The following is a 16173-nucleotide window of genomic DNA, read 5'->3' as shown; positions in this document are numbered from 1 at the left end:
TTAGAAGAGAGGATGGAAGTTGAAGGGGATAAGAAGGGGAGGGGGGATTGAAGCAAAAGTATCTGGTAGTATAGAATTTATTGATCTGAAATATCAAATTATAAATTTACAAGTAGCTGTTCTTTGTGTCCTGAATTTGATTTCATTGCGGACTCCACAGCGAATATCTTTTAATGTTCTATTTTTTTTTTTTTTCCTCTCTAATCTTTTACCGACGTGAGTTTGCCACGTTTTTTATTGATGAAAAGGAGTTTCTCCTCTTCCTCTCTTTTTAGTCGCAGAATTAAGATTGTGGCCAACCATATTGCATTCCATATCAGCCAAGCTAATCACGTGTGCATCACATGCAGGCAAGTTTTATTATACTAAAAATACATCTATCTTATTGAAGTTTACTGTTATGGTGAGATTTCATGTAAAATTGTCAAAAGTCCAATGGTGCATCGGTAACTGAGGCTAAAACTCTTCCCACTTTCCTTACAACCAAATAAGGTAAACTAGTATGTAAGGCGTAAAGGATAAAAAAGACGAAGAAAGAATAAAAAGGAGAGCAATTAACTATAATAATAATGGCGGTTTCTACTGATTGATCGCTCCCTCGCTACTAGTAAAGAATACAAGTCTGCTCGTGGCTTCAGCTTCAGTTTTTAAGCGAGCAACCGGGCTCCTCCTCCCCAAATTTCTCTCTCTGTCTCTCTCTGTGGAGCCTTCGATCGAGCGAGCCATCTGTGGGCTCCGATCCAACCCCGCGGGGAAATCCTTTTGGGATGCTAATACCCTTCCTGAAATGCTCCATCGCCACCGCCTGAAATCCCGGAAACCCCGAGCTCGTTCGCTGCGTAAGCGTTGAAGATCCGGGCTTCCTAGGCTTTAGTAGAAAGCCCCTGCTCTCGCAGAGCTCGGCTTAGGGTTTCCCTACTTCCTTCTTCTGGTTCTCGGGAAACGAGCTGGTTTTCCTGGTTCACAGAGCTTCTTCAAGATAACTGTGGGGGTATGGTTTGAGATCGAGGCGTGGTTGAGGAGGGAAGCTCGTTCTGGTGCTTCGGGAGCTTTTGTTGCTGGTTCGAAGTGTTGGGAGAGCTTCTGAGGTGAGATCTGGGGGGTTTTCCAGTGTACAGTAGGGTTTCTTCTCAAATGTGCGGGCTTTTCGGCGAGTTGTGGTGGTTCGAGCTGCTCTCTTGAGGTTTTAAGAGCTTTGTCTCTGGAGATGCTTGAGATTTTATGGGGTTTTTGATTGAAAGTTTTCTTGTTTTGCAGGGTTACTGCTCGGTTGCTTCAGTTGAGTTAGCAGGTGTACTTTTGGCTTGGTTTCATACCTATTTCTTGAGGCTTTTAATCTCTGGTTACCAGCCTTGCTGCTTGCTCTTGTTCGAAACCTGGGGTGGAGGTTACTAAAGCCGGAGTTTTGATTAGAATTGCTTCTGACTTTTGGAAGCCCAGGCTGTACTAGGCCTAAGGAATCGGAAACTTGTGAAATCTGGGATCTTGACGTTGGTTTCCGCTGGAATTTCTTTGTCAGAAAGTTGAAATAATCTTTTCGTGTATCAGATTGAAACATGGAACTGTAGGGCTTGCATGGCGAATGTCAGCAGCTGATGAGACTGGACTCGAGAATTTCCTCCACTGGAACTGGCTTCGGTGAAGGGTGTGAGTATATATCTTCTGGCTTTCTTTCATCAAGCGGAGTATTTCAAGCCAATTTTGTGTTGGTCCTCTCCTTGAAGGTGTAGCTGTTGGATGAACTGAAGCAGTGGGTTCTGTGCTCTGGGGAATGACGTAAATGAAGTTTTAATAGCATTTTCAAGCAGGCAAAATAAAAGTGATAGTTTTGTTGCCGAAGTGCCTCCGTTCAGAAAATTGACTGGTGTGTTGAAGTAAAGGAGGAACATTTGTCTTCAGCTTTTTTGGTTCCTTTTGCATTAAACCTTTCCACATCTGCGAAGAATGAGGCCCTCATCATCAGGTCTTGCAAATCAGCCTCAGGAAGGTAAGCTTCTAAGCAGCTTATTTTTTAATTGTCTAAAAATTTTGTGTTCATGGAACCATGTTGTTAGTACCATGCATTCTGTGTAGCTGCTATGGATTCATATTTTTATATTTCAGTTCATTATTGTGACTTTTGTTTTTATAGAATGCATGGTAGAAGGTTACATTATACGGGTCTTGGGTTCTTCATCTATTTGACTTTTTTGCTCTATAATCCGTGCATCGTGGATGAATGCGCTTTGCTCTTTCAGAATTTGACTTCCCTGTTGAAACTCCTATGGAAGTCTTAGAATTTTAGCTGGTTGCATGAGCATGAACGACACAAGCAATATATTTTCTGCTCCTATGAAATGGTCTTTAGGCTTTATGGCAGGCCCCAATGTTGTGTTGGCCTGTAAATTAGCATTTTTCAGAAGGTCAATGTCACGTTGATGTCCATTCCTAGACAGTTGTCATGCCTTGATATGTCCTGTATCCATAAAGACAAACCCATATAGATGCGATGAAAGGCTAGCAGGCTGATGTTAAGGTATATAGTCAGTGGTTGGATAAGGGTTTCCTGATTGTAATTTCTCGTTTGAAGTTTGGAATTGGAGATTTTTGTTTATTGGCTCCAGGTGACTACTTTTTGGGTTTTCCTTCTCCTGAAGATATCTGTATGCTTTGAATTTAGTTTTCAATTTGATCTTCTTTGGGTTTCATGGTTTACAATGCACAGGCTCTGTATCCTCTGCAACCCCAATCTTGTAATTTTCTACAGTTTTAGGATGTCAAGCTATGCAATCAACGCCTAAGTTTCTCCTTCTTCGTCTAAGTTACCTGCATGTGGCTGTAATTGGTTACAGGCCAGTAGTTGCACAAAAGAACCATCCAGTGAGCATTTGCAACATATCAAAAATGTATGTGTCCTATGTCTGCACTTGTAGAGGCTTGAAAGTCTATCATGCATCCCAGTCTTTCATAGTTGGAAAGTTAGTCAACCTTACTCAGACAGTGGATTCAAACTGTGATATACTTGTAGAGGTTACCTATTTTTGACGGTCCATGTGTCAGAGGTAGAGAGATGCCAGTCTTTCTCTGAGAAGCTGCGGCACTAAAAGAACCATGTTGAGGAGGTACGAATCATGGAGCTGTAACATTCCTTAATGTAATAGGACCGGATTTCAATCCATGATGGAGGAAAGCAACATCCTCTGCAGACATAGACTTAGCTTTTCTAGTTGTACTTGTAGTTTTGCATGGTCAATTATCAGATAATGGTAGCAGTGTTCTTTTTTTAAAAAAAAAATATTATATCTTGAAACAGCTTGTGATATTTAATGGTTTTTTTTTATACATCTTTCTATCTATTTAGCTAAGGTTTCAAAACCATCCTCTATGTGGAAACAATTGTATGCATCTTTAGCTATAATTGAAATACTTTGCTGATCGATTCCAAGTCATGATCATTTTCATCTTGCTGCATCCTTTTGAAGTTTTCCTCTAATGAGTGCCATCTATGTTCCATCATTTGCAGAAGAACAAAGATGTCTGAATTCAGAGTTATGGCATGCATGTGCTGGGCCTCTTGTATCTTTACCTGCTGTTGGAAGTCGTGTGGTATATTTCCCACAGGGCCATAGTGAGCAGGTCAGTTTTTTCACTCAAATTATGGATCACTTTGTTTCACTTATGGATCACAAATGTGCGCACTACCATAAAGTGATGATGTGTTTATTGTGGGAGTGGATGGCAAGTAAATTTGTGTTTGCATTGCGTGGAACAATTTTTCATGCATTTTCGCTAGCTTGCTAACTGTGATGTGCTTTCTACTTTCTTATGTCTTTCATGTTTCATAAATTTGCACATTATGTATGTTTTTTTCAGTTATTTTTTCCTTTGTTTTAATATATATAAACCTTGTACTGTTGAAATGCTTTATGGATTCTGTAAAAGGTTCTTTAATCAGCTTGACTATAGGCAATCTTCCTTGATAAGGATCAGGCCTTCTTTCTTATAGACTTATTGGGTTCCTTATTATTTTTCTGAAGTACAACACTTCTCTGTACCTATGCAGGTGGCTGCATCAACAAACAAGGAAATTGATACCCATATTCCCAACTACCCAAGCTTACAGTCGCAGCTGATCTGTCAGCTGCATGATGTTACGATGCATGTAAGTTTGATATTCATTTTTTGGGCATGTGTGGTTTCATGTCCAGCTGCCTGATGCATCAATGCATGTTGTGAACACTTCAGGCAGATGCAGAGACAGATGAAGTTTATGCCCAAATGACATTGCAACCTTTGAGCCTGGTAAACAACAGTATCTTCTATGCGATTACACTATGCATGCTTCACTGCTTTGTATAAATTTTGGCATTGTCTTATCTACAGCAAGAGCAAAAAGAGCCCTACCACCCTACTGAATTGGGTACTCCCAGCAAACAGCCAACCAATTATTTCTGTAAGACACTGACTGCAAGCGACACCAGCACACATGGTGGTTTCTCCGTTCCCCGTCGAGCAGCTGAAAAGGTTTTTCCTCCATTGGTGAGTCTGTTTTGTCTTGTGAATTTAAAACAGACTGAATGGCTGTTTTTCTGGAAAGTATGTATTGCAAACTGCTCATCTTCTTATTCTTCTATATCTACATCACTTTTCCAGGATTTTTCGCAGCAGCCTCCTGCACAAGAGTTGATTGCGAGGGACCTTCATGGAAATGAGTGGAAATTCCGTCACATCTTCCGTGGTATGCAAGGAGGCTCTATACCATCAGCATTATATCTTACTTTAAATGTGCCTTGTTAGTTCATCAGTGTGCTTTTGCTAACAATGTTACTCGTTATGATAAATTATTGGAAATCATTTATTTGAAAAGATATTCTCTTTGTAGCCGTACGATATTATAAGACAATTGGCACATTTATTGAGCTCTAAGAAAACCTTGGCTTCTTCTATTCTTTGTCTAAACTCTTTCTCCAACCCCAGGAGATATAGAGGCTTTGCTCCTAGTTTGTGAGCTAAATTGCTTAATCATTAAGGTAGGTGTACCATTTAGCCCACTAGTGTTGCACATATTATGGCAGGCTTTCTCTTGTATAATGTTGCTTTTGCTAAGAACTCAGCACAAACTCCCAGGGAGCAAAATATCAGATTCCAGGCTGGTCGTATAAAGTTTTCAACACTTGTTAATGATGAATAAGACTTTGATCCAAAAAATTATCCCAAATTAAGTGGTGAAAGTTAGGATAGTCCTCTGCATTTTCACATCCTCTATAATTATTAAAGTAGTCAAATGATGTGCTAGTCGATTTTATCTTGTTCATATATGTCTTTTCCCTCTTCTCTCTCTCTCTGTGTGTGTGTGTGTGTGTGTGTGTGTTGATGCATGGTATTATCTCAAATAAGCTTGAAGCAGATTATTTCAACTATCTTATCTTTCAATATGAAATATGTTGAAAATATGGCCTACTCCTCATTGACTAGAGAGGAAGGGGTATATAGGCATATGCTTCAAGATTTCCTTATGCCATGTCAATCTTAGACATTCCTGACATAAGGATGGTAAGAATATGTTTTATTGAGAATATTAGAAATAGGAAATTAAAAGGATGCTTGTGTATATTATGCTTTAATGTGCTTATACCCAGATAAGTTTGTGCTTGGATGCATTTAATAAGGTAAATGACTGGTAAACATGAAGTGAGCATGACAATGAGAGGAGGATACTAGTTAAAGCTCAAAGTTGTGCAATGGAAGTTTAGAAGCATCAATAAATGCAGTCAGCTCTCAGAAAGTTGAAGGCCTACAACATCCTAGGATGTGATTGTAGAAAAGAGTGAATGGCCAAATAGGAGTGTAGTAGGTAATTTTGGTTATACAGGATGAGGTATGGTTCTGCTTATCATAATCTTTATTGATTTATGATGTGATGTATCACAATTGTTCAAGGTGGATAGATGGTTGAGGATGAATTAAAAATTTTATGCATATTGCATTTGCCAGCTTTACATTGGGGAAAATTAGACTTTAAACATGGTGTGCTATTGTAATGGTCTCTGGATGGTAGCAAAAGGTGATATAAGAATTAGTTGTACAATCATGTGGATGTAAGTTGTTTTATATGAGCTAGACCTCCTTTACTGCCTTGGTGGCTAGGGCCTCTCCCCTGATAACCTTGTCAAGGATTTGAGGATTGGCACCCTCTTCCTCATGAAAGCTGTTTTATTTTCATCCTCAGGGTGATTACTTAGACATCACTAGGGATATGCATTGCCTGCCTTATTTATTTTTTTTCTTGCATCAGGAATTATGAGTCAGCTTGCTTGTGCATCTATTGATATTTTTTTGACTAATGAACAGTCACTGGGTCATGCAATAAATGCACAAGTGATTTGCTTTTGGTTATACCATCTCATTATCTGTGTAAACATCACTGATAACCATCTCCTGCACATTCCAGCATTGTAAGATAGCAAACAACAGTGTTTTCTGGTTAAGCATTTACCCCTTTCTCTAGTCCAAAATTTTAGTTTGGACATATTAATTTATATCTGCAATTTACAATTAACAAACATTAGTGGAATACCAATTGCTTCTAGTGCAGTAGGTATTAGTGATGTTCAAGTATCCAGTATAATTTTGCTTAGCTACATATTTAAATTCAGCAGTTCTCTCATAGACTTCTGTATTGTTTTTTGATGATTTCATGCTCTACAATGATCATTGAGGATGTTAGAGCTTGATGCTGATGAGACTTTCTCTAATGTTACTTGAATGCTTGTTTGCATTTAGGTGCTCTACTTTAAGAGCTTTGTATCATCATGTTAAAGAGTCACTTTGTTCTTGTGTTATAGCGATCTAGAATATAGCTTAGCCGCTTTAGAAATGATAACTCTGTCATGCAATGTGGAAGGTATGATGTAACAGGTAATGTAACATCAAATATAATTCTGGTTACCTTATCCTAATAAGTATCATGAAATTGCGGCTGTCCAACTGAGGTTTTGTTGATCACTTTTTCACCCTGAGAGCACATGTTCTTTGATGCATCAACATGAAAGTTCATTTGCACATTTTTTTGATTGAATATATGTGTGTGCGCATTTGCACATTTTATTTTGATTGTTTCATTGATATTGTCTGTCCTTGATGCACTTATTCTGCCACAAGGTGTAGGAGCATTTGTGTTATAGCAAGCTTGATACACTACTTGCTTGCTGGTAGACACCGATGAGAAGGCAACGGACATGCAAATAAGTTGTTCATTCCGCATTGGGTTGGCATTATGGCCAACATGAGGTCTTTGTCAGGACTGAGATGAAGAATGAGGTGTTCAACCTTGCATGATAGACTTGATTTGCAGCATTTGATCGTGAGGTGGTTGCCTGTGTTTGTGTCATAGATTCATCAAAAGGGTTTGGTTTCTTATTTGGCATGACTAAGAAGTTGCAAACATCACGTTGGTCTTGTCAACATGATATGAACTTTTCATGTCTGTTGGATGTGGTTTTAGGTTGAAATCTCAAGTTAAGCTAGTCATTGAAATTTGTTTAACATAACTTGTGTTGTTGACTTAAATTGATTTAGACATAGCACTGTTACTTCAAAAAAAAAGGAAAAGGAAGAAAAGGCATAGCACTTGTGTTATAGGGTTTAATATGGTATGACGTATTATGTATTCAATTTGATCTTTCATATTATATAATTCTGTAGAATGTTGAGGATACTGTCTTTGTAATTCATCCTCCTGGATTACATTATCGAAGGCCTATATTGTTTTTTCTACCCAGTCTTGTTCTCATTTCATGTGATATTGTTGAAAATGCTGGAAAGTGCTAACTGATGCATGTGGTTTATATACATATGCATATGCATATGCACACACACACATGCATCTACATATACATATGCACACATATAAGCATATACATATACACATATATAATGCTCGACATGTTTGCTACTTTGTCAAATATGGCATTCTAACCACAAGGACACATTCTTGATGCAGGTCAGCCAAAGAGACATCTTCTTACAACAGGATGGAGTGTTTTTGTAAGTGCCAAGAGACTTGTTGCTGGGGATTCAGTCCTTTTTATTTGGTATTGTAATATAGCCCTGTTTCTGTTGCAAATCTTCTGGCACTTTCATAAATTTATGTTGCTAACACTCAAGTATATTGACTTGTTAGGAATGAAAATAATCAGTTACTTCTGGGCATTCGGCGTGCTAATCGACCACAAACAGTTATGCCTTCATCAGTTTTGTCAAGTGATAGCATGCACATAGGCCTTCTTGCTGCAGCTGCTCATGCTGCTGCTACAAATAGCCGTTTTACCATATTTTATAACCCAAGGTAGAGGTGCATTTTGCAGTGCTTATATGTTTGTACTTTTGCCAATTGATGATATCTATTATTTGATTTCAGGGCAAGCCCTTCTGAATTTGTTATACCGCTAGCTAAGTATGTTAAAGCGGTCTATCATACACGTGTCTCTGTGGGCATGCGGTTCCGAATGCTTTTTGAGACAGAAGAGTCAAGTGTACGCCGGTAGGTTTGTATTGTAAGTTTTATGATTTGTTTAAATTTTTGACTATGTTCTTATATGTGTATCATCATCTACTGATTGTGCACTTGAAGATTTCTGCACTGCATTTACTTATTGATTTATGTACTGCCAAGCATCACTTGGAACAGGTTTCCAAATTTTATGGTTTCAACTCATGTAATGCTTTGCCTTGTTTATTTCCAGATACATGGGCACAATTACTGGGATAAGTGATCTGGACCCTGTCCGTTGGCCAAATTCACATTGGCGTTCTGTGAAGGTAAATATTCTCAAACAACTGTTATATTTGATTTTCAGTATAGAGTATTCTGTTCTCACAATGCAGTTTTAAGATTTATTATAAGCTTGTTGTCTGGGCACTTGTGCAAAGGTGATTGCTTGGAATAGGTTGCATGTGTGCCATCTTCAGAAATATAATTATAAGCTTGGGGTTTACTGATTCAGGTTGGCTGGGATGAATCAACTGCTGGAGAGAGGCAGCCGAGGGTGTCCCTATGGGAGATTGAGCCTCTAACAACATTCCCAATGTATCCATCTCCTTTTCCTCTCAGGCTTAAGCGTCCATGGCCTACAGGATTGCCCTCTCTGCATGGTATCCCTTCTGATTGCATTTCGTATGGGTAGCCAAGGCAGCTACCAAGATGCCTTATTCCAACTGCTTGAGATGGTTATTTTAGGAAAAACCAAAAAAAAAAAGTCTCAATTGTTTTTTGCTGTACTTCTCCCAATCTTACCACCATCGTAATTTATGTAGGTGGAAAGGATGATGATCTTGATCTGAGTTCTCCACTGAGGTGGCTTCGAGATGGTGGAAACCCAGGGATCCAATCTCTGAATTTCCAGGGAGTTGGTGTTACACCTTGGTTGCACCCAAGAATTGATGCTTCAATGCTTGGCCTGCAATCTGACATGTACCAGTCAATGGCTGCAGCTGCACTTCAGGAAATAAGGACTGCAGATCCTACAAAACAGGTATCACCAACCATTCTGCCATTCCACCAACCTCAAGTAACTAGCAGATCCAGCCCTCTGTTACTAAGCCAGATTCTGCAGCAAGTACAACCTCAATCACAGCAAAGCTTCCATCATACCGTTCAAGATAGCCAGGTTCCAAGCCAGACTCGGTCCCAATTCCTTCAGCATCAGTTGCAGCATTGCAACTCATTTGATGAGCAGAAGCAGCATCAACAAATACCACAGCAGCAGCAGCTTCTGCAAATACAACAGCAACAGCAGCATCAACAAATGCAACAAAAGAAGCACTTATCTGATCATCAACAAATTCCTAACATGGTGTCTGCCCTGTCTCAGTTTTCCTCTGCTTCTCATTCCCAGTCTCCACTGCAAAAGATTTCCTTGTTTTCCCAGCCACAGAACCTTGCAGATTCTAACGGTAACTCTGTTTCAACTTCTAGTGCCTTCCCCCTGCATAATATTTTGCAACCATTTTCTCCAGATGACGCACCACTCAGTTTGCCAAGAACCACCCCTCTAATCACTTCCAGTCCGTGGCCATCTAAACGAGTTGCACTTGAGTCCATTCTCCCATCTGGAGCTCAGTTTGTTGTGCCCCATGTAGAACAGTTAGGTGCTACACAGCCTAATGCCTCTCCACATTCGGTAACGTTGGCACCTTTTCCAGGGAGGGAATGTTCAGTGGATCAAGATGGTAGCATGGATTCCCAAAACAATTTGTTGTTTGGGGTTAACATAGATTCCTCATCGCTTCTAGTGCAGAATGGCATGTCAAACCTCAGAAATGTGGTCAATGAAACTGATTCAGCAGCCATGCCATATGCTGCTTGCAAGTTTTTGAGTTCCTCAGGAACTGACTTCCCATTGAATCAAGCACTGACTACTTCCAGTTGTTTAGACAAATCAGGATTTTTGCATTCTGTTGAGAATGTGGATCACATGAACCATCAGAGTGGAACCTTTGTGAAGGTGAGTGGTTTTCTTTTTAAATGGATAATAGTTGACTTTGCCATTCTCTTATCTGGACTTCTGTTTTCTCCAGAGCATTTCAGATGGGGAAAGTTAGATTTATTTTTTTTCTAAAACAAACACCTAATGCTTTTTTATATTATTTCGTTTTTAATTTAAAGGCTTAGCATTTGACTCAGTCTTAGAATGATGTAGCTACTACATATGATGGAGATGGTAGTTTTTGGCTAAACAATGTCGATATATTCTACCCTTCTCTTGAGAAAGCTGATATGACAGATAGCATGCTAACTCAGCAGACAGTATATTATAACTGCTAGCATGTATATGTATCACCTCACCAAAAAAATATATAAACGTTCAAAATGAAAGATGCTGATTTTGGGTTGTGAGTTTTCTAATTAGACCATTTTACACGATTGATCTGTTCATCTCAAGTGAATTAGTGAAGTATGCTATCAATTAATCATCTTTGGTTGGAATTTTAGGTTTACAAGTCAGGGTCCTATGGGAGGTTGCTGGATATCGCCAGGTTTAGCAGCTACCATGAGCTGCGTAGTGAGCTTGGGCGTTTGTTTGGCCTCGAAGGCCGGTTAGAAGACCCTGTGAGATCAGGCTGGCAGCTTGTATTCGTTGACCGGGAGAATGATGCTCTTCTTGTTGGCGATGATCCCTGGCAGTATGTATCTTTCTGCATTCACCGTCTCTATTGGTTAGGATGTCTTCAGGGGCTCTAAATGGATGAGGCTTTATAATTATAGTTATTCGCTTTTATTAAAGTTAAAATCTTCTTTCTTAGATCTTGGACTGGTTATGTTTGCTTTGCTGGAATTTTGCTAGGAAATATGCTGTTTCTGCCATGTTAGTAAGCTGAAGTAACTAGATTTTTGTATGTCTTTATTATTTTGTTAAACGTTAGCATAGAATGAATTGTTCTTCAGGATCATTTTGTTGCTTTGACATGTTATATGCTTATTTCTCTGGGTTGTGCTCACAGGGAGTTTGTGAACAATGTGGACTGCATAAAGATACTCTCGCCCCAAGAAGTGCAGCAGATGGGCAAGCAAGGTGTTGGTCTTCTGAACTCGGCCCCCATCAAAAGGCTCCCAAGCAATAGTTGTGATGGCTACGGAAGCCGGCAGGACTCGAGTAATCTGAGCACCGGAATTACATCTGTGGGGTCTTTGAATTATTGAAGAAGTCTGTGAGGCTTTCAGTTTATGATAGCCCCTTGTATTTTGCTGTACTAGCTGGTTTTAGAAGCTAGACTGGAGCACCAACCAAGTCAGCTATGTACGTCTAGTAACTGTATCATATGATATCCGCTCGTAACCTTGATATACATGTAGAGCACTTATTATCTAAATACTGATTCTGTGAATGTAGGCTATTTTATTAACTAGTCGTGTGACGGAGTATTGGCAACAGGCTTGTGCATTCTTGAACTTCAGAATCTTAGTGACACTTATTTTTTTGGTACAAATAACACTCTTTTACTTTAGTCTAATTGTAATGAAATGCTGTACCATAAGGTGTCAGAACTTAATTCTAAAGAGACTTGACCCTTTCAACTCAAAGGAACCGAATGGTGTCAGCTTCTGCAGCTGCTTCAGAGAATGACCTCCAGAGCTGGACCACACCGAAGGTCTCGGCTCTCCATGTGATCAGGTCGCTTTCCAACTTTTGGAATTTCCACCCATTCAACCGTGGAAAAGCGATGGGGATGCTTTTTACTCGCTTCGATCCAATTTCTACTCCCCATCCTTCTCTCGTGCTCGTATCTCTGTCCTTTTTCCAAAGCCAAGTGACCCATTTATCTCAGATTCAACTGCTCTGGTTTACTCGGTGCAGTTTGGATTTCATGCTACCCGAACCCACCATCCGGAGGATGTGTTTGGTCGACCGGAGCGACACATCGGCCTTCTTGATATTAAATGCGAGCATGTGGCCTCCATTAAGTCGCATATCAACATTTTCGCTCTTATATCATTGTCTGGTGATTCTTTGTCCCTTCCATATCTTTGGCAGGGTCCAAGGGCCTCAGATCTGGTCTTCTCTCTTTGACCGCTCTGTGCTCAAAATGCCTCTGTTTCTTCTATAGCAGTAATAGCAGTAACTTCTTAGAACTGTGCCGCCCTTTCGCTCCTTGTACAGGGTGTAGTCTCACAACGAGCCACCTTGCTAGTTAGATTGCAGCTGCATCATACAGGAAGAGTTTGAAACTTTGAATACACATTGGATGAGGAGCCTGGCAGTTTAATTCTTCTTTTTTGGACCGCGGTCATTCTTTTCCGAAAGAACCAGTGACAAAGGGCTGAAGCCATGGACTTGCCCTAACCAGCTAAGAGAGATTGTGGACGGACTTTGATTGAGTGTGGAAGTGTCCAGAACGTATGTCATGGCATCGCGTGGGGTATGGATTTTTTTGACTTACGTACGAGGGAAGAGTATATAAGGTAGCTGTGATCTTTGAAAAGAGAAGAGGGTATGTACCAAAAAAAAAAAAAACAAAAAGGAGGAGAGGGTCATGAGATAGGCATCATGGCTGCAAATCAAGTGATTATGCTACCATAGCTGTTGATGGAATTGGAGACATACTATTGCAACTTTTTATTTTTATTCTACAGTTTAGTGGAAACTATTTGTGCCGAAAGTAAATGAAATAATGGTCCTTTATAACTTTTTTTTTTTCTTGATTGCAATGGTCCTTATCATGAAGGCAAAGTGTGGGGTCTGTACTTAAAAGAAAGGAGGCCTGATGTGGTTCTAGATCACAGGGTACGCCAAGCTCTACCAATCTGGGCTTAGATCAACCTCCTTGAGGATGTGTGATATTTAATATTGTTTTGTGTGCAGAAGATTTTGACTTAAGAGATTAAAATATAGGTCAAAGATTAGGGATTGATAAGCTAATTGAGCTCACGATGGTGCAATATAGAATTAAAGTAAGCCAAATTGAGCCAATGTTCATGACATAGATTATATTAGGATAAAAGTGTGCCAACATGTGGTGTCGCATTTCAAATGTAATAACCTACTGGGCCCAGCCATGCAAGTTGCTTGACAGAGGCGACCCTTACTTGTGCCTTACTCGATCAGGGAAAGGACATGCCTCCTCTCACCAGAAAGATGTAAAAAGGCTTTACGAGCCCTCGACGGATAAATTAGAAGAAAATTGAAGTATATTTTAAAAAAAAGAATTGTGAAGTGGCACGAAAATGAATGCAACTTGGGTTGAGCTCTACTCAAACCCACCCGTCGAACTTCTCGTTAGGTAGCGTTGTATTTAAGTTTTATAAATGTTGGTTGAGCTAGGGCTCAAAAATCCCAAGCCGACCTCAAGTGGGGTTAGACTAGAGTTGATCTTCAGCTAAACCTGAACTTAATCCTAACTTAATAGGAACTTAACCAAACTTGACCTAATCCAACTTAATCCAAACCAATTCAATATATAAATAAATGTATAATTCATATTTTATGTGTCATATAGATTGCTTATATGGTTTTATAATTATAGTTTTAGCATTGATAATTTATATTAGCATACCATTAGAATTTATACATGTTTGGGACTTCAATTCAATAACAAGTAATCCAACAAAAATAATTCAAAACCTTTTCTGTCCTAGAATGCTGACTCAAATCAATTTAATCCAATTATCGTGGAACAATCCCACTCAACCCAACCTAACCTGAACTTATCTTAAGATAGGTTTGGTTTTGGGTAGAGAAATCCTAACCTGAAACTGGGTTGGTTTGGTATAGGGTTGGGATATTTAGAGGTTGGGTTGGGTCGAGGTTTTCCCTCAACCTGATCAAACCTACTCCAGCTGTAGCCCTAGTCCTAGAGAAACATATTAAAAGAAAGTAATAGATCAATTTTCATTTTATTTAAATTCATCACTATTGATAAATCTAATTCATTTGATGGAGAACAAGTAACTTCCAATGATTAAAGAAGCAAGGAGATGCTCCAATTTAGGTAGGTATTCTCCTCTAGATGCTTGATCCTAAACTTAGATAAAAAGTTAAAGAGAACTCATTTGGTGTAAGTATTATTGTGATCAAGGATCAAGGAATCGAATGGCTCGGATGGTTGGATTGACTCTGCACTCGCATACGTGAGGTATAGTCTATTTTGGCCTCTATACTTCCTACAAAAAAACCTTCCGCTAGTGGACTGAGCCAGTTTTCAAATAAGAGCATGCAACTTTCTTTCTTATTTGGATTTGTAGATATCTTCTTTCTCTTGTTGTGTCAAGATCACAAAAGTGCATTCCTGGCTATTTGGTTGGTGGAGGATTAGCTTATAGCTCTAGCCCCTTTTGTCCTAACTAATCTATACCAAAGTCTTAGAGAAGTCTACCAGGGAGCTTGGAGTTAGGAAGGTCCTCTATGAATCTTTCAACTTTGGCTCTATCATTAATTCCCTGAAGTTCAACCATCTTTGACTGATGCCCTTAAAGCTCATCTAATCAGTCTTCAATTTGCTCATCTAGAGGGATCTTTGTTTATTATCTCATACTATTTTAAAAGTTTTATGAAGGCTTTTAGCCCATTGGGGTGATTCCCTTGATTTTCTTTTCTTCGTACCCAAAACCACCTTTGCTTTTCTTTCCTTGGGTCAAAATATCTTTTGAAGAGGCTGAGACTTGGGGGATCTTGGATGCACTTTCTTGTCTCAACTGATTTCTGTGTGGGCTATGTTGTTAAGTTATATGGCAATTATCAATGCTTGATTAAGTATTATTATCCAAATATCTTTGCTCATTAATTTAGCCTCACACAAATGGTCCCTTGTCCACTCTTTATTCTTTAAACTCTTCATTCTATGGTTGACTTCTCATCACTGATCTTAAGTTGATCTACTTTGCTTATTTCTTCTATCAATAGTCATGTTTCGAGTGCAACTTCATTTTCTCTTCCAAACCTATGATGGCTAAGGAATCTGTGGGTTATGGGACACCTATGTGATTAAATTTTGGTTTGAAAAAAAAGTCACCATCCTTGCACAAATTTATTCTAGTTCTTTCCTTGATCTAGAAGCTGAAGACACCTCCTCGACCACTTTAAAAATGAAAGATGATGTATCCATTTTGCAGCTTGTAGATGGAGCAACTTTAGTCTTCCCTAAGGATAAAGATTTTCTCCAAAATCTTGGCAAATAAATTAGAGCGAATGAAAAGTTTTGAGGAATCAAATACATCGGATATCTTATTAATGTTAGTAAGGAGCAAGGGTGATTGGCCAAGAATAGATTGAGAGATGAGTTTGAGGAGAAGTACAGATGTAGAGCTAGTATTCTCAGGGGCTGTTGGCTAGATTGGTTAGTCTATTATAAAAAATTTAATGAATAGTTGGTTTATCATCGACCTACAAAACTACTCATAGATTTTAGGATAGCTAACCTGGTTGCTCTGATTGAGTCTACTAGCGGTGCATTTACTCTATGTTAATCATATTATCTAGAATAGAAGTATAGGGCTTATCGAAGGGTTGTCTGTAAAGCTTTTGATTATAGAGTGAGTTTATTATTCTTTAATTGACTAGCATATGCATTAATCATCTCTTTTTTGTATTATCTCTACTAGAGTTCATCCTTATTTTGGGAGCTCAATTGGAGGCCGAATCTTTTGCTTGTAAGAGAAGAGGTTATTTTCTAGAAACCTAAATTGGCCACCTCTCCATC

The 16173-nt window shown here is 39.1% G+C and overlaps 1 protein-coding gene across 1 annotated transcript; it reads left to right on the top strand.

Annotated features, from left to right (window-relative positions):
- The first annotated feature begins 621 nt into the window (after positions 1–621).
- Positions 622–11883, top strand: LOC105035043 (auxin response factor 6). The gene is made up of 15 exons (XM_010910432.4): positions 622–1183; positions 1258–1987; positions 3503–3615; positions 4043–4141; positions 4225–4281; positions 4363–4518; positions 4633–4717; positions 7982–8072; positions 8162–8326; positions 8399–8521; positions 8724–8799; positions 8985–9132; positions 9295–10484; positions 10973–11163; positions 11482–11883. Exons 2-15 carry the CDS (start codon positions 1945–1947, stop codon positions 11678–11680), a joined length of 2736 nt encoding a protein of 911 aa, XP_010908734.1. The 5' UTR covers positions 622–1183; positions 1258–1944; the 3' UTR covers positions 11681–11883.
- Positions 11884–16173: the final 4290 nt, after the last annotated feature.

The sequence above is a fragment of the Elaeis guineensis genome, chromosome 5 (genome assembly GCF_000442705.2).
Source record: "Elaeis guineensis isolate ETL-2024a chromosome 5, EG11, whole genome shotgun sequence".
NCBI classification, from domain to species: domain Eukaryota; kingdom Viridiplantae; phylum Streptophyta; class Magnoliopsida; order Arecales; family Arecaceae; genus Elaeis; species Elaeis guineensis.
The sequence above is the reverse complement of the archived record's forward strand: the minus strand, read 5'-3'. Positions and strand labels throughout refer to the sequence as shown.

Bases quoted from the DNA above. Each gene is read 5' to 3' on its own strand.
- LOC105035043 (XM_010910432.4), top strand. From the start codon at position 1,945: ATGAGGCCCTCATCATCAGGTCTTGCAAATCAGCCTCAGGAAG. The intron at 1,988-3,502 runs GTAAGCTTCTAA...CATCATTTGCAG, and splicing joins TGCAAATCAGCCTCAGGAAG to AAGAACAAAGATGTCTGAAT. The intron at 11,164-11,481 runs GTATGTATCTTT...TTGTGCTCACAG, and splicing joins GTTGGCGATGATCCCTGGCA to GGAGTTTGTGAACAATGTGG.